General features: G+C 47.6%; 1 protein-coding gene across 3 annotated transcripts in view; it reads left to right on the top strand.

Moving 5' to 3' along the window:
* Positions 1-17342, top strand: part of PLEKHB1 (pleckstrin homology domain containing B1) — a 43377-nt gene extending 26035 nt beyond the window's left edge. The window contains exons 4-6 of one of the 3 annotated variants that reach the window (XM_028725855.2): positions 6706-6745; positions 8999-9101; positions 13179-17342. In XM_028725855.2, the coding sequence (XP_028581688.1) occupies positions 6706-6745; positions 8999-9101; positions 13179-13306 (271 nt within the window). In that variant the 3' untranslated portion in view covers positions 13307-17342. The remainder of the gene's footprint in view (positions 1-6705; positions 6746-8998; positions 9102-13178) is intronic. The other 2 variants (XM_028725858.2, XM_028725856.2) reach the window with 2 other exon arrangements.
* Positions 17343-18948: the final 1606 nt, after the last annotated feature.

Here is an 18948-nt window from a genome sequence, read left to right as displayed (position 1 = left end):
ATATACAATCGGAGCAGATTGCAGCAATAGCTCATGAGTTAAAATTGAGATATATATACACACATACAACTGAGATTTGGGCTACCATAAAAATTGACCCTGAGGCACCCCAAAGGGCGACTTCAGCATTTCCCTAGTAAGCTATTTTATTCTAGAGGATGATCTGTGCCTACAAATCTGGGCACAGAATCTGGCTACCAGCCAGGTCGCCTTGTGATCTTTGCCTAAGAGGAGAGAATTAAGTTTAGACTTGTCTGAAAGATCGGCAGCCTCTTCAGCAAAGGATCAATGGTGTCTCTACGAATATCAGCATAAAAAGGACATCTAGAAAATATATGTTCGAGGCGTCCTATTTCCCCTAATGGGCAGGCGCAAAGTCTCTGTGCGTATGGGACCCTTCTATAGGAGCCTTCAGGAACCGATGAGGGCAAGGCCGAGCTTCTAGCAAGAGTAAAAGTAAATAATGATAATTAAGAGTAATAGAGAAATTAAGGAATGCAGAATAAGTGATAAAGAACGGGAGATCATCAGAGGTGTTGACGGAAGTCTAAATTATTGTATAAGATAAGAAGTTAACTTATATGATTGTTGGAAATGGTATGTTTAAAAAAACCAATAAAATGTATTAAAAAAAAGAAAGAAAAGAAAAATGCCTGGCCAGTAGCTGCACCCTTGGTGATTCCTCTAGAGTAGTCGCCAGATGGAGTCATCAGGGTGAAGTCCTGTGGCACAGAATCATAGAACTAGATTCAGGTAGGTAGCCGTATTGGTCTGACGCAGTCGAAATAAATTGAAAAATAAAAAAATTGTCCAGTAGCACCTTAGAGACCAACTAAGTTTTTTCTGGGTATCTGAAGAAGTGGGCTACTGGAGAATTTTTTTAGAGAATAATAGAACTGTAGCGTTGGGAGGGACCCCAGAGGTTCTCTAGTCTAGCCCCTTGCAATGCAGGAATCTCAACTAACACATCCATGACAGATGGCCATCCAATCGCTCAGCGGCGTCTTCAAGGTCCTGCAAGACTCTCACGAGAACTTAAGAGAACCGGGAAGTCTGCCAGTAGAGTATGGAGTGGGAAGCCCGCAAAGGGGGGGGGGGTGCCATCTTTCAAAAAGTGAAAATCCACACAGAAGAGTTGTTGAGCTTTCACAAAATCTAGAAGAAAAAATAATAGTTTTGGGCCAAAGTTGCTGAGAAGAAGAAGAAGAAGAAGAAGAAGAAGAAGAAGAAGGAGGAGGAGGAGGAGGAGGAGGAGGAGGAGGAGGAGGAGGAGGAGGAGGAGGAGGAGGAGGAGGAGAAGATGCAGCAAAAGGAAATTCGCCAAAATCTATACTACTGACATGGGTTGCCACATCCTGATTTTCCCGGACGTTACAGTGATTTTCACCCAGACGCTGTTTCCGATGGCCAAATCCCAGCTATGTCTGGCAATTCTACTGCAATAATAATAATAGTAATAATAATAGTTTTTTATTTATACCCCGCTAAAGTGAGGAGGAATTAAAGAACCTTTTAGTGAGGGTGAAAGAGGAGAGTGCAAAATATGGTCTGAAGCTCAACATCAAAAAAGCTAAGATCATGGCCACCGGTCCCATCACCTCCTGGCAAATAGAAGGGGAAGAAATGGAGGCAGTGAGAGATTTTACTTTCTTGGGCTCCAGGATGACTGCAGATGGTGACAGCAGTCACGAAATTAAAAGACGCCTGCTTCTTGGGAGAAAAGCAATGACAAACCTAGACAGCATCTTAAAAAGCAGAGACATCACCTTGCCAACAAAGGTCCGTATAGTAAAAGCTATGGTTTTCCCAGTAGTGATGTATGGAAGTGAGAGCTGGACCATAAAGAAGGCTCATCGCCGAAGAATGGATGCTTTTGAATTCTGGTGCTGGAGGAGACTCTTGAGAGTCCATGGACTGCAAGAAGATCAAACCTCTCCATTCTGAAGGAAATCAGCCCTGAGTGCTCACTGGAAGGACAGATCCTGAAGCTGAGGCTCCAAGACTTTGGCCACCTCATGAGAAGAGAAGACTCACCGGAAAAGACCCTGATGTTGGGAAAGACGGAGGGCACAAGGAGAAGGGGATGACAGAGGATGAGATGGTTGCACAGTGTTCTCGAAGCTACCAGCATGAGTTTGACCAAACTGCAGGAGGCAGTGGAAGACAGGAGTGCCTGGCGTGCTCTGGTCCAGGGGGTCACGAAGAGTCAGACACGACTAAACGACTAAACAAAAACACCCTGATCATTTGGCTGGGTTTCCCCAGCCACTCTGGGCGACTCCCAACAGAACATTAAAAACACGATAAAACATCAAACATTAAAGAAGAAGAAGAGTTTGGATTTGGTATCCCGCCTTTCACTCCCCTTCAGGAGTCTCAAAGCGGCTAACAATCTCCTTTCCCTTCCTCCCCCACAACAAACACTCTGTGAGGTGAGTGGGGCTGAGAGACTTCAGAGAAGTGTGACTGGCCCAAGGTCACCCAGCAGCTGCATGTGGAGGAGCGGAGACGCGAACCCGGTTCCCCAGATTACGTGACTACCGCTCTTAACCACTACACCACACTGGCTCTTCCCTAAACAGGGCTGCCTTCAGATGTCTTATAAAAGTCAAATGTTTGTTTATTTCCTTGACATCTGATCAGAGGGCGTTCCACAGGGCAGGCGCCACCACCAAGAAGGCAGCACCTTTGCAAAAACAGCTATGGAGGCTACTCTAGTTCTTGCCGCTGGGCCGAACGGCTGCTTTTCTGCTCCAAGCTGGGCAAGCGGAAGGAAAACAGGCCTCCTTTTGTGTCTCCCAGATCTGCAGAGCCCATGCAGCCATGTGGGAGGGACTCTAAATTTCTGCCTGGAATTTCTCTGTGTGCACCTTCCTCCCAGCAGAGGGGGAAATGGAGAAGCCCAGAGGACCCTGAAAGTCGTGGGTGCAGCTGCTGGACCTGCACATTCCAGGCAGAGCATGGGACAGAGTCACCCGGGTGGGTGAAGGTCGCAATTTGCCTTTGCGAAAAATGCGCTCATTGTGATCTGCGGTTCTGCAGAAGTTACAGGCAGAAACTTCTTATGAGAAGCTTCTTTGGCGATCATTCGTAGCAAGTAAGATTGTCTTCCATAAACACGGTCTTAACAATGAGTCCGTAAGTGACTGGAAGGCCAGTTCTGGGTCTACATGTCCTTCCACAGTGGGGACATTGGTTTCCCGGCGGGAGTTGATCACGGTGTGGATTTGCCAAGCGTGCCTTCCTCTTTGCACGTTTCTCCCTTTCGTCCTGAGTTTGAGTGTCTTCAAAGCCCATGACACCTTTGCTAAAGGCTGTTCTCCAACTGGAGCGCTCACAGTCCAGTGTTTCCCAGTTGTCGGTGTTTATACTACATTTTTAAAGATTTGCCTTGAGAGAGTCTTTAAACCTCTTTTGACCACCAGCATTACGCTTTCCATTTTTAAGTTCGGAATAGAGTAGTTGCTTTGGAAGACGATCATCAGGCATCTGCACAACATGACCAGTCCAACAAAGTTGATGTTTAAGAATCATTGCTTCAACACTGGTGATCTTTGCTTCTTCCAGTACATTGGAATTAGTTTGCCTGTCTTCCCAAGTGATGTGTAAAATTTCAGAGACACCGTTGATGGAATCTTTTGAGGTTTGGAGATGGTGTTTATAAGTGGTCCATGTTTCACAGGCATACAAGCATGAGACGCTGTGGCTTGCGGCTGCGTGTGCATTCATAATCATTGCACCAGGCAAGCTCAGAATTTGGAGGCTGAGATCGGGTTCCAGCATCCTGGAAACATCTGTTTGTGTTTGTTTTCTCGTGAAAGCTAGTCCTTTACAGAAGCCACAATAGGCTTAGGAGGAAATGCAGAAGCGAGAGGAGGCAGATGAGCAGGTCTGAGAGTCGTGGCAAGAGGGTACAGTGGTACCTCGGGTTACATACGCTTCAGGTTACATACGCTTCAGGTTACAGACTCTGCTAACCCAGAAATAGTACCTCAAGTTAAGAACTTTGCTTCAGGATGAGAACAGAAATCGTGTGGCGGCAGCGGGAAGCCCCATTAGCTAAAGTGATGCTTCAGGTTAAGAACAGTTTCAGGTTAAGAACGGACCTCCGGAATGAATTAAGTTCTTAACCAGAGGTACCGCTGTGCTGTATAACTGCATGCCACAAGCATGCATATAGTCACACAGCATGGACTACTGCAATGCGCTCTACATGGGGCTACCTTTGAAGGTGACTCGGAAACTACAACTAATCCAGATTGCGGCAGCTAGACTGATGACTTGGAGTGGCCGCCGAGACCACATAACACAGGTCTTGAAAGACCTACATTGGCTCCCAGTATGTTTCCAAGCACAATTCAAAGTGTTGGTGCTGACCTTTAAAGCCCTAAACGGCCTCGGTCCTGTAGACCTGAAGGAGCGTCTCCTCCCCCATCGTCCAGCCTGGACACTGAGGTCCAGCTCCGAGGGCCTTCTGGCGGTTCCCTGACTGTGAGAACCAAAGTTACAGGGAACCAGGCAGAGGGCCTTCTTGGTGGTGGTGCCTGCCCTGTGGAATGCCCTCCCATCAGATGTCAAGGAAATAAACAACTATCTGACTTTTAGAAGACATCTGAAGGCAGCCCTGTTTAGGGAAGTTTTTAATGTTTGATGTTTTATCGTGTTTTTAATATTCTGTTGGGAGCTGCCCAGAGTGGCTGGGGAAGCCCAGCCAGATGGGTGGGGTATAAATAATAAATAATAATAGTAATTGTTATTATTATTATTATTATTATGGCTGCAGAATTTGCATTTTTCTTTCCCAGAGTACAACACAGGCTGGGCTGTTGCCAGGGGTAACCACCCTCCAGATTTTGTTGGTGGACTACGAATCCCATGTGGCCCAGCCAGCAGGTCCAGTGGTGAGGGATGATGGGAGTTGTGATCCCACAACATCTTCAGGGCATCCCATTTGTATCCCATTCCTGGGATACACAGTATTATCAAAGGGAGGGGGCCTGTGGACTACTGAGCGTTGCTGAACTACAACTCCCATCATCCCTCACCTCAGTCTTGCTAGCTGAGGCTGATGGTTGCTGGAGTGCAACAACTGGTTTTGAAGTTACCTGAGCACAGGTAACTGTAGCCAGGCTCTCTCTCTCTCTGCCCAGATGGCCTCCTTCAATAGGGACGAAGATCACGCGTTTGTGTGTCTGTACTATATGTGTACACACACAAAGACACACACAAAATAAATAGCTACACCACAGCAGCTCAAATGGTGATTGCCCAAAAAGTGGAAAGAAGAATCTGCACCAAATAAAAAGGACCGGCAGCAAAAGTTTCACAGAAATGGCAAAACTTACCGGAAGATTAAGAAATCAAGAAGATTTTTTTTAAAAAAGCAAGAGTGGGGGTTTGGTTACTGATTGTTTAAAGAACTATTGCAAACATCTTAAAACGTTAGCAGGACCGCTGTAAACACGTGCAAAGGGCCATGTTGAAATGGTGACTACAAGAGATGAATTATAGTTAGGTTTTGATGTTGGAGGTGCAGGAAAAAGAAGAGACAGCTTATGTAACTGCCGAAGGAGGGAAGTTGATAACAAAATTAAATGTGTAAAAAGAATGTCTGATGTGTTCTGCAAAATGTGAAAATAAAATTTATTAAAAAATGAAATACCATATTTTTCGCCCCATAGGGCGCACCGGCCCAAAGGGCGCACCTATTTTTTTTGGGGGGGGGGGGAATAAAGAAAAAAATTTATTTCCCCCCCAGGCACGGGGCGGGGGAAGCCCGAGCTTCCCCAGCCCCCAGAACAAGTCGTGCCGGTCTCCCCAGGCTTGCGGATATCTGCCTGAAGTCGCGCAGCTCTCCCACGGCTTGCTGAGAGCTGTGCGAAGCCCGAAGCCTGCAGGCAGCTCTCCGCAAGCCGTGGGAGAGCTGTGCAACTTCACGCCGGGCTCCGCAGGCTTGCGCAGAGCTTCCTGAAGCCTGGAGAGCGAGAGGGGTCGGTGCGCACCGATGCCTCTCGCTCTCCAGGCTTCATCGAAAGCCTGCATTCGCCCCATAGGACGCACACACATTTCCCCTTCATTTTTGAAGGGGGGAAATTGCGTCCTATAGGGCGAATAATTCGGTAAATAACTACAAAAGGGACTCCTAATTTAAACACAATCAAAATCCAATAATAGAGCTGCAAGTGTCACCCGCCAGGGACGCGGGTGGCACTGTGGGTAAAAGCCTCAGCACCTAGGGCTTGCCGATTGAAAGGTCGGCGGTTCGAATCCCTGCGGCGGGGTGCGCTCCTGTCGCTCGGTCCCAGCGCCTGCCAACCTAGCAGTTCGAAAGCACCCCTAAGTGCAAGTAGATAAATAGGGACTGCTTACTAGCGGGAAGGTAAACGGCGTTTCCGTGTGCGGCTCTGGCTCGCCAGAGCAGCGATGTCACGCTGGCCACGTGACCCGGAAGTGTCTGCGGACAGCGCTGGCTCCCGGCCTATAGAGTGAGATGGGCGCACAACCCCAGAGTCTGGCAAGACTGGCCCGTACGGGCAGGGGTACCTTTACCTTTACCTTTAAGTGTTATTCATGTTTCCCATATTTTCTTTCCACAGCAGTTGGGTGGGAGGGGAACTTGGGGAAAAGGGGGAAAGACTTTTTAAATTGTCTGTCTCTGCTGGCAACACTTTGCTTTATTTGCTACTTCTCTCCTTTTCTTGACAGAGCTTGGAAGATAGCGATTCTGGAGGCCAAAGCGACTCAGGTGAGGCTGCCTTGCATTCCTTGTCCGGTTTCCTGCCCCTTGAAGTGCTCCTTATGGGCAAGAGCTCTGCAGATTCTTCAGGTTTCTAGTCCTCATTGCTCCCCTGAAAATAAGGGAGAATGAAAAAGAACAGAATGCTGGACCAGATGGGCCATTGTGTTGAATATATGCTCTATGGCAATTTATGGACCTAATAGGTATCTAAAGCCATTTGCACATAACAAAATATGTATTTTATCAAAGTAGTTGTGGAACTGAAATACAATTAAGAAGAAGTACAGTGGTACCTTGGGTTACATACGCTTCAGGTTACAGACTCTGCTAACCCAGAAATAGTACCTTGGGTTAAGAACTTTGCTTCAGGATGAGAACAGAAATCGTGCTCTGGCGGCGCAGCAGCAGCAGGAGGCCCCATTAGCTAAAGTGGTGCTTCAGGTTAAGAACAGTTTCAGGTTAAGTACGGACCTCCGGAATGAATTAAGTACTTAACCCGAGGCACCACTGTATATCAATAAAAAAAGGTAAAGGACCCCTGACAGTTAAGTCCAGTCGCAGACGACTGTGGGGTTGCGGCGCTCATCTCGCTTTACTGGCCGAAGGAGCCGACATTTGTCCGCAGAGAGTTTTTCTGGGTCATGTGGCCAGCATGACTAAGCGACTTCTGGCGAACCAGAGCAGCGCACGGAAACGCCATTTACCTTCCCGCTGGAGCGGTACCTATTTATCTACTCGCACTGGCGTGCTTTTGAACTGCTAGGTGGGCAGGAGCTGGGACCGAGCGACGGGAGCTCACCCCATTGCGGGGATTCGAAACGTCGATCTTCCGATCGGCAAGCCCTAGGCTCTGTGGTTTAGACCACAGTGCCACCTGCGTCCACGAGTATATCAATCGTGAAATACAATTAAGAAGAATTATATTACTAGTTAAATTATTATTAAGCTCTAACCTAAAAAAATTTTTTATTCATAACAAACTTTTTTATTCATAACAAACTTAATAATGCAAACACATTGGCATTTGGCAATAACAAAAGTTCCTTTAGGAAAACAATTTACAAAGACTCATAATCTAGCCTCTAGAAACTTGCTATAACGTGAAATAATAATAGGTGTAAATACATCCTGCAAACGACTAATAATGATAAATAGCAGAATGTAGGCACCCTATATATAGAAATGAGCAAACCAGTGATATTTTAGGGAGCAGGCTAGCAGGCGGGGCCCATGACTTACATCACAGGAGCCTACACAACACAAAACACTGCTGCTGCACGTAGGTTTTATTTTATTTGTTTTTTATCTTTTGTATTTTGGAAATGTACATCCAGTTGTTGTTTTTCCTTTAAATTTTTTTGGGGCCCCAAGAGAGTGGGGCCCTAAGCTATAGCTTGTTTAGCTTATACGTGAATCCGGCGCTGTTCCCATGCCGCCTGAAGGGGCAAGTGGCAGGGAAAAGTAATTCGCACATTAAACTGATTCGCCAGTCACCTGGTTGCCACATCTGCCTGCTCCAAGTGGCTTTGCTCTATTCCTCTCCTGCTGTGGCAGCTCTATTTTTAGCCGAGCCTTCCCCCAATTTCCCGGCCTGGCCAGCCACACAGATCAATAAGCGCAATCAGGCTGGCGATCAATGGCTTTGGCGCCACAGGAGGGCCTCAAGTGCTCCGGACTGAACTCGAAAGTCTCCGGCCTTTGGGATCCAAAGACTTGGCGAGCTGTTCAGGGTCTGGATGGGGAAGGTCTTCTGCAATGCTCCCCTCCGTCAACAGACTGCTGCCTCTCTCTCCTTTGGGGTCTGGGTGAGAATCTCTCCTTCCCAGCTGTCCAGCTGTGTTCACATCTTGCAGGAGGTCTTCCCTTCAAATCCATGTTCTTTCCCCCCCATAGCTGCTCCATCAACAACTTAGCAAAGAAAACACAGCACATAAACAGCAGGGAAGCGAGCAGCAGACCCAGCCAGTTTAAAAAACCAGAATGAAAATGGGTTTCTGCTGGCATACGCAAGAGAGGGACCAGGCAGGCCTCCCAGAGCAGGGAATTCGACAGATGAGGGGCCACCACCATGAAGGCCCAGTTTCCGGCTGCCACCCAGGGCACCTCAAAATGCCACGGGCACCCGGGGGGGGAGCCTCCAAAGCCAATCTGGGTGCAGAGGGCGGTTGCTATGGGGAGCTGCCTCCTGGCCCCACCCTGGCTTCAGGCTCAGGTTTTTCGGCTCTGGCTGTCAACGTTCTCGTTTCTCGCTTTCTCCAGGTGCACCTGTACGACCCGTACGACGACTATTACCAGACGGTTCCCCTCGACTCCCACCAGGCGATGTACGTCAGCTCCGATTACTACGGCAACCAGTATGGAGGTATGTGTTCATCCATCAACGTCCCTTTTCACCTCCCCCCTGGGCCAGTTCAGGTTTGCTCAGCCGGGGGCTCTTTTCAGGGCCTCCCCGCAAGGCTGGGTGGCGATGGGCTTCTTTGTGACGTTTTGGGCGCTGCAGCAGAGGGCCAAACATTGGAGCTGGTCAGACGGGATGCAGCGATGGGTGTCGCAGATGCGACGCTTCGAGGCTGTTGTTGCACACCAGCCCAGTCTCCCAAAGGTTCAAGACTCCCGGGGTTCTGGGCTTTGAGGAGAAGCCAGACTTTATCCCTGCTTGCTGTCTGTCGGCCGGCAGATTAAGACTTTTCTTGTTGAAACAGGGTTTAAGGAACTGACTGCTTTTATGAAAGGGCTTGTGCCACGCTGTTATTGTGATTATTTGCATTAGAGATAGATAGATAGATAGATAGATAGATAGATAGATAGATAGATAGATAGATGATAGAAAAATAAATAGATCATCTATCTATCTATCATAACCAATAAGAAACAATTAGAGATAGATGGATTGATAGATGATAGATAGATAGATAGATAGATAGATAGATAGATAGATAGATGATAGTTTTAATTATATCTATCTCTAATTGTTTCTTATTGATTATGATAGATATAGATGATAGATAGATAGATGATAGATAGATAGATAGATAGATAGATAGATAGATAGATGATAGATATAGATAGATGATAGACAGATACAGATAGATGATATAGAATTAAAACTGCACCATCTATCTATCATCTATGTATCATCTATATCTCTCTATCTATCATAATCAATAAGAAACAATTAGAGATAGATGATAATTATAATTAAAACTGCACTATCATCCATCTATCGATCTATGAGAGCCAGTGTGGTGTAGTGGTTAAGAGCGGTAGTCTCGTAATCTGGGGAACCGGGTTCGCGTCTCCGCTCCTCCACATGCAGCTGCTGGGTGACCTTGGGCCAGTCACACTTCTCTGAAGTCTCTCAGCCCCACTCACCTCACAGAGTGTTTGTTGTGGGGGAGGAAGGGAAAGGAGAATGTTAGCCGCTTTGAGACTCCTTAAAGGGAGTGAAAGGCGGGATATCAAATCCAAACTCCTCTTCTTCTTCTTCTTATCATCGGTCAATCCATCTATCTCTAATTGTTTCTTATTGATTATGATAGATAGATAGATAGATAGATAGATGATAGATAGATAGATAGATAGATAGATGATAGATAGATGATAGAAAGATAGATAGATGATAGATAGATAGATATAGAATTAAAACTGCTTTATCTATGTATCATCTATATCTATCTGTCTGTCTGTCTGTCTGTCTGTCTATCTAATTGGTTTTTATTTATTCTCCCCCCCCCCCCATGTTTTCAGCTGTTCGTATTTTTATCTGTAAGCTACCGAGTCCTTATTGGGGGGGGGGTATAAATAATAGAATCATTAAATTGTAGAGTTGGAAGGGAACCAAAAGGACCATCTATTGTTAACCCCTGCAATGCAGAAATCTTTTACCCAATGTGGGGCTTGAACCCGCAACCCTGAAATTGAGAGTCTCACGCTCTTACTGACTGAGCGATCTCCTTTCACATCAACTTTTCATTTGAGCTTAAACATCCTTGTCCTCAAAAGCCAGACCAGCTTACTTACCCCTTCCCAGGCTGGGTCCAAATTCTCCCTGCACGTCTGCTGCCTCTGACAGTGGAGGTGGACCATAGCCTCAATTGCCCTCCCCTCTGCGCATTCGTCTAATGCAAGTTATTAGCCATCACTGCCTCTTGTGGAAGGGAGTTCCGTAGTTTCACCATGCAATGTACTGCGAGATACAGAACACCCAGAACTAAAAAGATAGCCAGGTGAAGATGACAGATTTTGCAGAACTTGCCAAATTGACAGGGAGGATCTGGGACCAAGAAGACAAGAGATACAAAAACAATTCGAGTAAATTTATCAAATCAAATAGAAGGGGAAGAAATGGAGGCAGTGAGAGATTTTACTTTCTTGAGCTCCACGATCACTGCAGATGGTGACAGCAGTCACGAAATTAAAAGACGCCTGCTTCTTGGGAGAAAAGCAATGACAAACCTAGTCAGCATCTTAAAAAGCAGAGACATCACCTTGCCAACGAAGGTCCGTATAGTTAAAGCTCTGGTTTTCCCAGTAGTGATGGATGGAAGTGAGAGCTGGACCATAAAGAAGGCTGATCGCCAAAGAATGGATGCTTTTGAATTCTGGTGCTGGAGGAGACTCTTGAGAGTCCCATGGACTGCAAGAAGATCAAGCCTATCCATTCTGAAGGAAATCAGCCCTAAGTGCTCACTGGAAGGACAGATCCTGAAGCTGAAACTCCAATACATTGGCCACCTCATGAGAAGAGAAGACTCCCTGGAAAAGACCCTGATGTTGGGGGGGAAAGTTTGGGCAGCCCTGATGTAACCATTGCTGGCTTAGGAACATCCTGAAGTGTAGGGTGACCTCTGGTGGCGCCGAGTGCGAATTTCTCTGTATTGCACAAAAAGCAGAAGAGACTGCATTGTTCAAACGTCAGGCACTACCAACCAAAATTTCACAAAACATTGAAAGGCCTTCTGATTGCTGCATGTAGGTTTTATTTTATTTGTTTTTTATCTTATATTTTGGAAATGTACACTTAGTGGGGGTTTTTTCGTTTACATTTTTGGGGGGCCCTCAAGAGAGTGGGGCCCTAAGCTACAGCTTATTTAGCTCAAGGGTCAGCAGACTTTTTCAGCAGGGGGCCGGTCTATTGTCCCTGAGACCTTGTGGGGGGCTGGACTATATTTTCGGGGGGGAAATGAACAAATTCCTATGCCCCACAAATAACCCAGAGATGCATTTTTAATAAAAGGACGCATTCTACTCATGTAAAAACACACTAATAATTAATAATAATAATAATAATAATAATAATAATAATAATAATAATAATTTATGATTTATACCCAGCCACTCTGGGCAGCTTCCAACAAAACACTAAAATACAATTACCTATTAAACATTAAAAGCTTCCCTAAAGAGGGCTGCCTTCAGATGTCTTCTGGTGGGAGGGCGTTCCACAGGGCGGGCGCCACCACCGAGAAGGCCCTCTGCCTGGTTTCCTGTAACTTAGCTTCTTGCAGTGAGGGAACCGCCAGAAGGCCCCCGGAGCTGGACCTCAGTGTCTGGGCTGAACGATGGGGGTGGAGACGCTCCTTCAGGTATACAGGACTGAGGCCATTTAGGGCTTTCAAGGTCAGCACCAACACTTTGAATTGTGCTCGGAAACGTACTGGGAGCCAGTGTAGGTCTTTCCCGGACAGTCCATGGGCTGGATTTAAAAGGCAATTGGGCCAGATCCAGCCCCCGGGCCTTAATTTGCCTACCCATGTGGAAGACACAAGATTTACCCACCCGGGAAGAATGGCAGATGAAGTTGATGGACTATATGGAACTGGCGGAAATGACTGGCAGAATCCGAGACCAGGGAGAAGAGTCGTTGGAAGAAGACTGGAAAAAGTTTAAAGACTATCTACAGAAATATTGTAAAATTAATGAATGTTAGAAAAATGTTGGAATGAAGTTATATGGCTTTAGTAGAAATGTTATAAGGAATTAGGTATAAAATTAATAGAGCATTAAAGGAAAAAATAAGGTCAGAATGTGTTAAGATAATTATAGAAAACAGTGGAAGATGGAAAGGAATTGCTGAAACAATTAATAGAAGTGGAATACAAAAAGGGAGGTGCGAGGAGGTCATTGAAATAAGTGAAGGAAAGATAAGATATTGAAATTGTTTGATGTTGATTTGATGTTGTTCGATGTTGTTTGATGTGTTTTTTATTTTGTTTTGTTAGTTTAATGTGTTAAGTGTTATGTAGTGTTTTGGTACTGTATTGTTGTTGTTGTTTTTCTTTTTGTAGTGTTTAAATTGTTGGAAAAAGTAATAAATATTATTTTTTTAAAAAAAATAATAGTTTGCCTACCCATGGTTTAGCTTATATGTAAATCTGTCACTGGCCGTGTTTCTTGTGTACATCACTTACTGCATCTGTTCCTTACCCTCTCTCCGCAGCGACCCACGTCATTTTCCGCGAGGATCCGTACCGCGTCTCCGGAGACCAGATGGCCTTGGGCCTGCTGGCGGGGGCCGCCTCGGGGGCCGCACTGGGCTCGTTCATGTGGATGCCCTGTTGGTTCTGAGCCCCCTCTTCCGCAGACCCAGCCCAGACGCTCAGCTAAGACGCCGCTGCGATTCCCCACCGGAGAGGGAGGGCCAAAGGGGGACCTGCTTTGTGGGGGGGGCGGGGGGGTCAGAAGCAAAATCGGGATCCCCCCGAAAATCTCTGGGCCGTTTGCGGGAGGCCGGCGGCCGTCCCTTATCACTAAATCGTCTTAACAAAAGAGTTAGCAGCAGAAAGGCTTCTTTCGTCGCAAGGAGGCCATTAGCATCCCTGATGTGCAGGTAAGCCCAGTGGGGTAGGGTAGGCTGTAGGCCCCGCCCAGTCCCAGTCGCCATTCTTCATCTAGCCCCGCCCTCCCGAGCCACCATTTTGCACTTGGCCCCGCCCACCCGAGCCACCAGTTTGTCTCTGCTCTAACAAACCATAGCTAGCAAATATAATCAGAAATGGATTCCACCAGCCTGGTTACCTGCCCACACCTGATGTCGACTCCGGGTGATATTTGCTTCTGCCGTCAATCACAAGAGCTGCTTTTTCCGCTGCCGCACCCTCCCCTCCGCATTTCGCTTTGCTAGGCATCCTCCAGCTCGGCTTACTCAAATCGGTCTTCGTGTATTTGGGGGGTGTAGCTGCCTGCTACGTTGTCCTGCCTCCCCAAACAACACCTCGGTTTTCGTGTTGTTTTTGCTGGCACCCTGGAAATTGCAGGTGATTTCCCAGCTGCACCAGGGCGCTTGTGGAAAAGGGGAGACACCCTCCAGTGCCCAGCGGATACAAACTTTCCCCACTGTTCTTTCTGGCAAGGGCCCCCTCTGCATTTTGACGCTTCCACGGCAGGCCGGAATCCAGCAGGTCAAGCCTTCCCGCAACAATGGGGAGCGGCTGCACCTGCCGAATTACTGCTTCTCCAAGGCACAGAGCCCTGCGGGGAAGGAAGCCGCAAACCTCCAGGTTACAGATGTCAGCTTTCAGCTTGACCTTATTTATTCTGGTGAAACGAGCTCCTGGGGGGCTCGTTTCAGATTGCTGGTTGGTGTAAAGGTGGGTTTCCATCTCTCCCAGACACTTGGAGGTTTTGTGGCTGATCTCACCGGGATCACGGCCTTGGGACTCTGGCTGATTTCTGGGATGGCAGCCGTTTTAAAGTCGCCTGGCAACAGAGCAGCTGTAGCTCAGTGTACGCAGAAGGTCCCCGGTTCAGTTCCCAATGGCATCTTCAGGTTTCTACCATAAATCCAGCAGGGCTGCTGCCTGCCCGTGTAGGCAGCACTGAGCTCAATGAACCAACGGTCTGGCTCCGTAGGAGGCAGACTTCCTAGCTTCCCAATAAAGGGTCATAGGACGCTTTTGAAAACTGCCCAATTTATTCTGGCACAAGCTTTTCATGCAAAGAAGTCTAGTCCGTGGAAGCGTCCCACTGAGTTCAAAGGGGGCAGGTGTCCCCGATATGTCTGTTGTTTTTGCAGGTTACAGTGGTGGGTTTGTGCTTTTTGGGTTTATAGAAGTGTAAACCACTATGCACGCAGTTAAGACTGTGGAACTCCTTGCCACAGGAGCCAGCGATGGCTGGCCACCAGCTTGGCTTTGAAAGGGGACCAGGCAAACGCATGAAGGATAAGGCCATGCTTAAGCTCTGCTCTGAACGCCAGTTGCTTGGGGGCTGCTTTCTCATCGGGGCATCTTCTTGGCCGCTGTGAGACCGAGGTGCTGGCTAGACAAGCCTTTGGCCTGATCCCTAGAATCATAAGAGAGTTGGAAGGGTCATGTGGTCCCTGCGGTGTGGGAATCGCAGCAGGACTCTCCTCGCGCCCTTTGCCCATTTGGCGTGAAATTTTTCAGTCACCCCGCCAGATGGTTGCCCAGCCTGAGCGTGGACAACTCGGAAGCAATAGTTTAAAAGCTGCAATCTGCATGTGCAGAGGTGCTATAGAGGAGTGCTGAGAAGGAACCGTGTCAGAGACACCCCCAGGTTGCCCCTAATAACACCCTGCCCTAGAGCAGTAGCTTGGCAAGGCTGATTGGCAGAAATGCAGTGCTTGTGTTTTAGCAAGTGAAAGGTAGCTTTTGTGAGGTTGCTAGCCACTAAGGCCCGGCCCTTGAGCAAACGCTTAAAATAAAAACAGGTGAGAAGCAGTAGATGCAAGCTCTCCCAAGTGCCACAATACTAAAATCGCAGCAATCTTTTTTTCTTGGCCGTTTCCGAACTTTCCCTCTCTGCAACTTGAAAGCACAATTATGTGACCAAACCACAACCGATTGCACTTCACAGCTAACAACGCAAATATACAGCCTCTCTCCTTCTTTTTTGACTGTTTATTTCCTTTCCAAAGTTATTTATTGACCATTCCACCACCCCCGCCCCAGAAATTCCCCAAGCAGCATACAAAATTAAAGAAAAATAAATCTCCCCTCCCTATGGATCGATAACATTACTGTCATTAAAACAGTCCAAAGGGGTGAGGGGGCTGACTGTGGGGACTCTGCACACTCAGACGCAGCAACATTATGGAGACCACAGTGGCAGCTGGTTCCTTTGGGCACAGGGAACGTTGCCCGCCAACCTCAGACTACACTCTGCCAGCCTCCGCTGCTTGCTTCCTTTATTACAACTATTCCAGGGGGTTGCACTGCCAGCCAACTTCCTTCCCCCTCCATAGTCTCAGCTTTGAACTCAGGAAGGAAGATGGGGAAGATGTGAGGATGAGTTTGCTCTGGCGCCACCTACTGTTCAGCTCCCTGCCCTGTGCCCTACCGGTTGACACTACTCCTAGAATCCCAGAATTGTAGAGTCATCTAGTGCAATGCAGAGATCTCAAGTGGGAGGCTGCTTATCAAAGATGGAAGTGGGGTTTGTGAGCATCGCTTGTGGTCCGGCTGTGCATCCCTAGGAGGTGAGCATTCACCAGGGCGCACACTCCCGTTCTGCTTCTGCTCCTGTTCATTGTAGTAGCTCAAAAGTTCTCTTGGGGCCGTTCTCACATTCTGGAGGCAGAACTGCAGGTTGCATCTAGTTCCAGGATTCCATAAACACACATTGCACCAACTGACAAAGCAGAATGTGAGAACGCTGCAAAGCAAGACATTTAGACTTCCAGCTGCTCAGATGCCAATCGGAGGTACCCTGTAGCCAAGGCTAAATGTTTTACTTTAAGTCTCTCTGGGTTGTATTCCACGGGAACAACTTCTTCCCGCATGATGGAACATTCCCCTCTCTCCCCCCCCCTTCCGCACACGCCCCCTAAATCTCTGGCACAGTTTTGGGGATGGCGCACAGAGCATTGGGGCAGGGGAGAGGAAACATCCTTGCACGAATGCAAAAAGTCTGAATACTGCCCCGTTTCGTTAGCCTGCGTAATAAATGTGGTTTACGTGATTCTCTGTGGGTGACTCTTCAGCAGATTAGTCAGAGTGGGGAAAGACTCCCTCCCCAATATGCTTTAACACCCGGGGGTGGGCATTATTTCTGCCTTGTGGGATGCAGTGCGGTTTGTGCAATGTGCAAAGAATCGTGGAATGAGCTGTTTGTGTTTAGTTCTGCCTTTTCTGAGGGGCTTTGGCCTGGCCTGTCAGGCCTGGCTCATTAGTCAAAGGCCATTTCAAATGAGAGTCAGGTATTTTTGTACTTGGGTACACTGTCATGTTCACAGATTGCGCCTCTTTTAAAAAGAAAACAGCCCGGAATAAATCCATGCACACATCACCTCTGGATTTGCAGGGAAGTGCGCTGTACCTAAGCACCAAAATATCTCGTCGGTGAGAGTGCAGCAGCCAAGGGGTCAGTGAAGCTGCTAGCCACTGCCCGGAGGGGGGGTGCCCTTCAGGGCCCTGCAGTCCTCGGCTGGGAAATGGGGGTGTCTGGAGCCCCTCACTATCCACAGCACAAGCAAGACCTCGCCTAGGTTCGCTTCTTGCACCACACATTTCAGTGTCTGGGTTTCTCCTGTGTCCGTTTGCAGTTTGGTTCTGTCAAATGTTCAAAGCACTAATAGTTATGTATATTTTTTGGTGGGGGGGAATAAAAGCTATTTACGAATAATAAAAGTTGCTATTCACTGCACCAAAGTCTTTGTTTCCTTTGTGGGGTGTTAACGGAGAAATCCGAGGGCTCCCTTGGACAAAAAAACAAGGACACCAGCCAGGAATACCAGAGCAAAACAGCAGCCAGTAGGCTTGGTCTTTATTGAAGACTGTCGCGACAGGACTGCCACCTGCCACAAGGTGGAACAAGATGGAAGCCCAGAACAAAAGAAGACCCCAACTTTTATTAGTTACTAATCCCCCAAACTACACCCCTAGAACTACATCACAGCTACATCATGACTACCTCATTGACACATCACAAAAAGGAGGGGTTGAGGGAGGAGTTGTGGAGGTAACCGGAGTATCTTTGTCACCTGGCTGGTTCCTCCTCTCCCCCTCCCCGTGAGTCATTTCCAGAGGACAAAAGGGAGTTTGCAGTTTCCTGCCCCCAGAGGGAAGATCTGATCATTGTCCTTTGTTCCAGTCCGTGCTGAATCCACTCCCATATGCAACTTCTTTGTGTCCTTGATGGTCTTCTGTCTAGGACCATCAGGGTTGGCATAGCAACTGGGCAGGGCTCCTGTGGATGTGCTGGTATGCTCAAGGGATTATGGCTGGCCTTTATCAAGCCTTCCCCATTTTGTAGTCCTTCCTTCATGGAGTAAAATAAAAGTGGAACGGTGCAGATCCGATGTATGGTTGATTTTCTATGCATTTGTAACAGAAGCGTAGTGTATGTCGTGTGTGTGTGTGTGTGTGTGTGTGTGTGTGTGTGTGTGTGTCGAGTTTGTACAAACTGAATGATGGGGGGGGGAGTTTCCTGAGACAGTTGAAAGGGTCTGTGGAGTGCAGCCTTTGATGGGTCTTGGCCAGGGGTCAGCAAACTTTTTCAGCAGGGGGCCGGTCCAATGTCCCTCAGACCATGTGACGGGCCGGACTATATTTTTTTTGGCAGGGATGAACGAATTCCTATGCCCCACAAATAACCCAGAGATGCATTTTAAATAAAAGGACACATTCTACTCACGTAAAAAACACGCTGATTCCCGGACCATCCGCCGGCCGGGTTTAGAAGGCGATTGGGCCGGATCTGGCCCCTAGTTTGCCTGTCCATGGTCTTGGCCAACCAGGTGTTTTGGACTACAATTCCCAGAAGCCCTAGCCAGCATGTGATGCTAGGGCTGATGGGAGAGAATAGCTCTGCTCGCTAGGAGTGATGGGAATTGTAGTTCACAGCATCTCAAGGGTGGCTGACTTGAGAATTGGGAGCGCCAACTGGCTTTTGCCTTCTGGCCAGGCTTTAATGCCTTCAACCAAGCACAAGATAAGGGAAGCTTTCGCCCTAACAGCAAGAAGGGAATGGCTGCTCTAACACAGAGATAACTCTGAACTTGCGTTGTTCTAGCAAGCAAGCAACCAGCAGATGGCACTATAGAGACATCTAGCATCTCAGGCACCTCCTGGAAAACTGGACTCCCAGATCAATAAGAGCAGTTATACAATCTAGCAATGTCCTTGACGTAGCAACACACGGAGTATGTTTTAGATTGCTGTTATTGTTGTACTTCTTAGTCATTTTTTACACAAAAGTGACTCAACAGCATCTATATCCAAAACCCAGGCACGGTCCCTACAAGTTCT

This window comes from Podarcis muralis, chromosome 4 (assembly GCF_964188315.1).
Source record: "Podarcis muralis chromosome 4, rPodMur119.hap1.1, whole genome shotgun sequence".
In the NCBI taxonomy this organism is placed as follows: domain Eukaryota; kingdom Metazoa; phylum Chordata; class Lepidosauria; order Squamata; family Lacertidae; genus Podarcis; species Podarcis muralis.
This window is presented reverse-complemented; position numbering and strand designations above follow the sequence as displayed.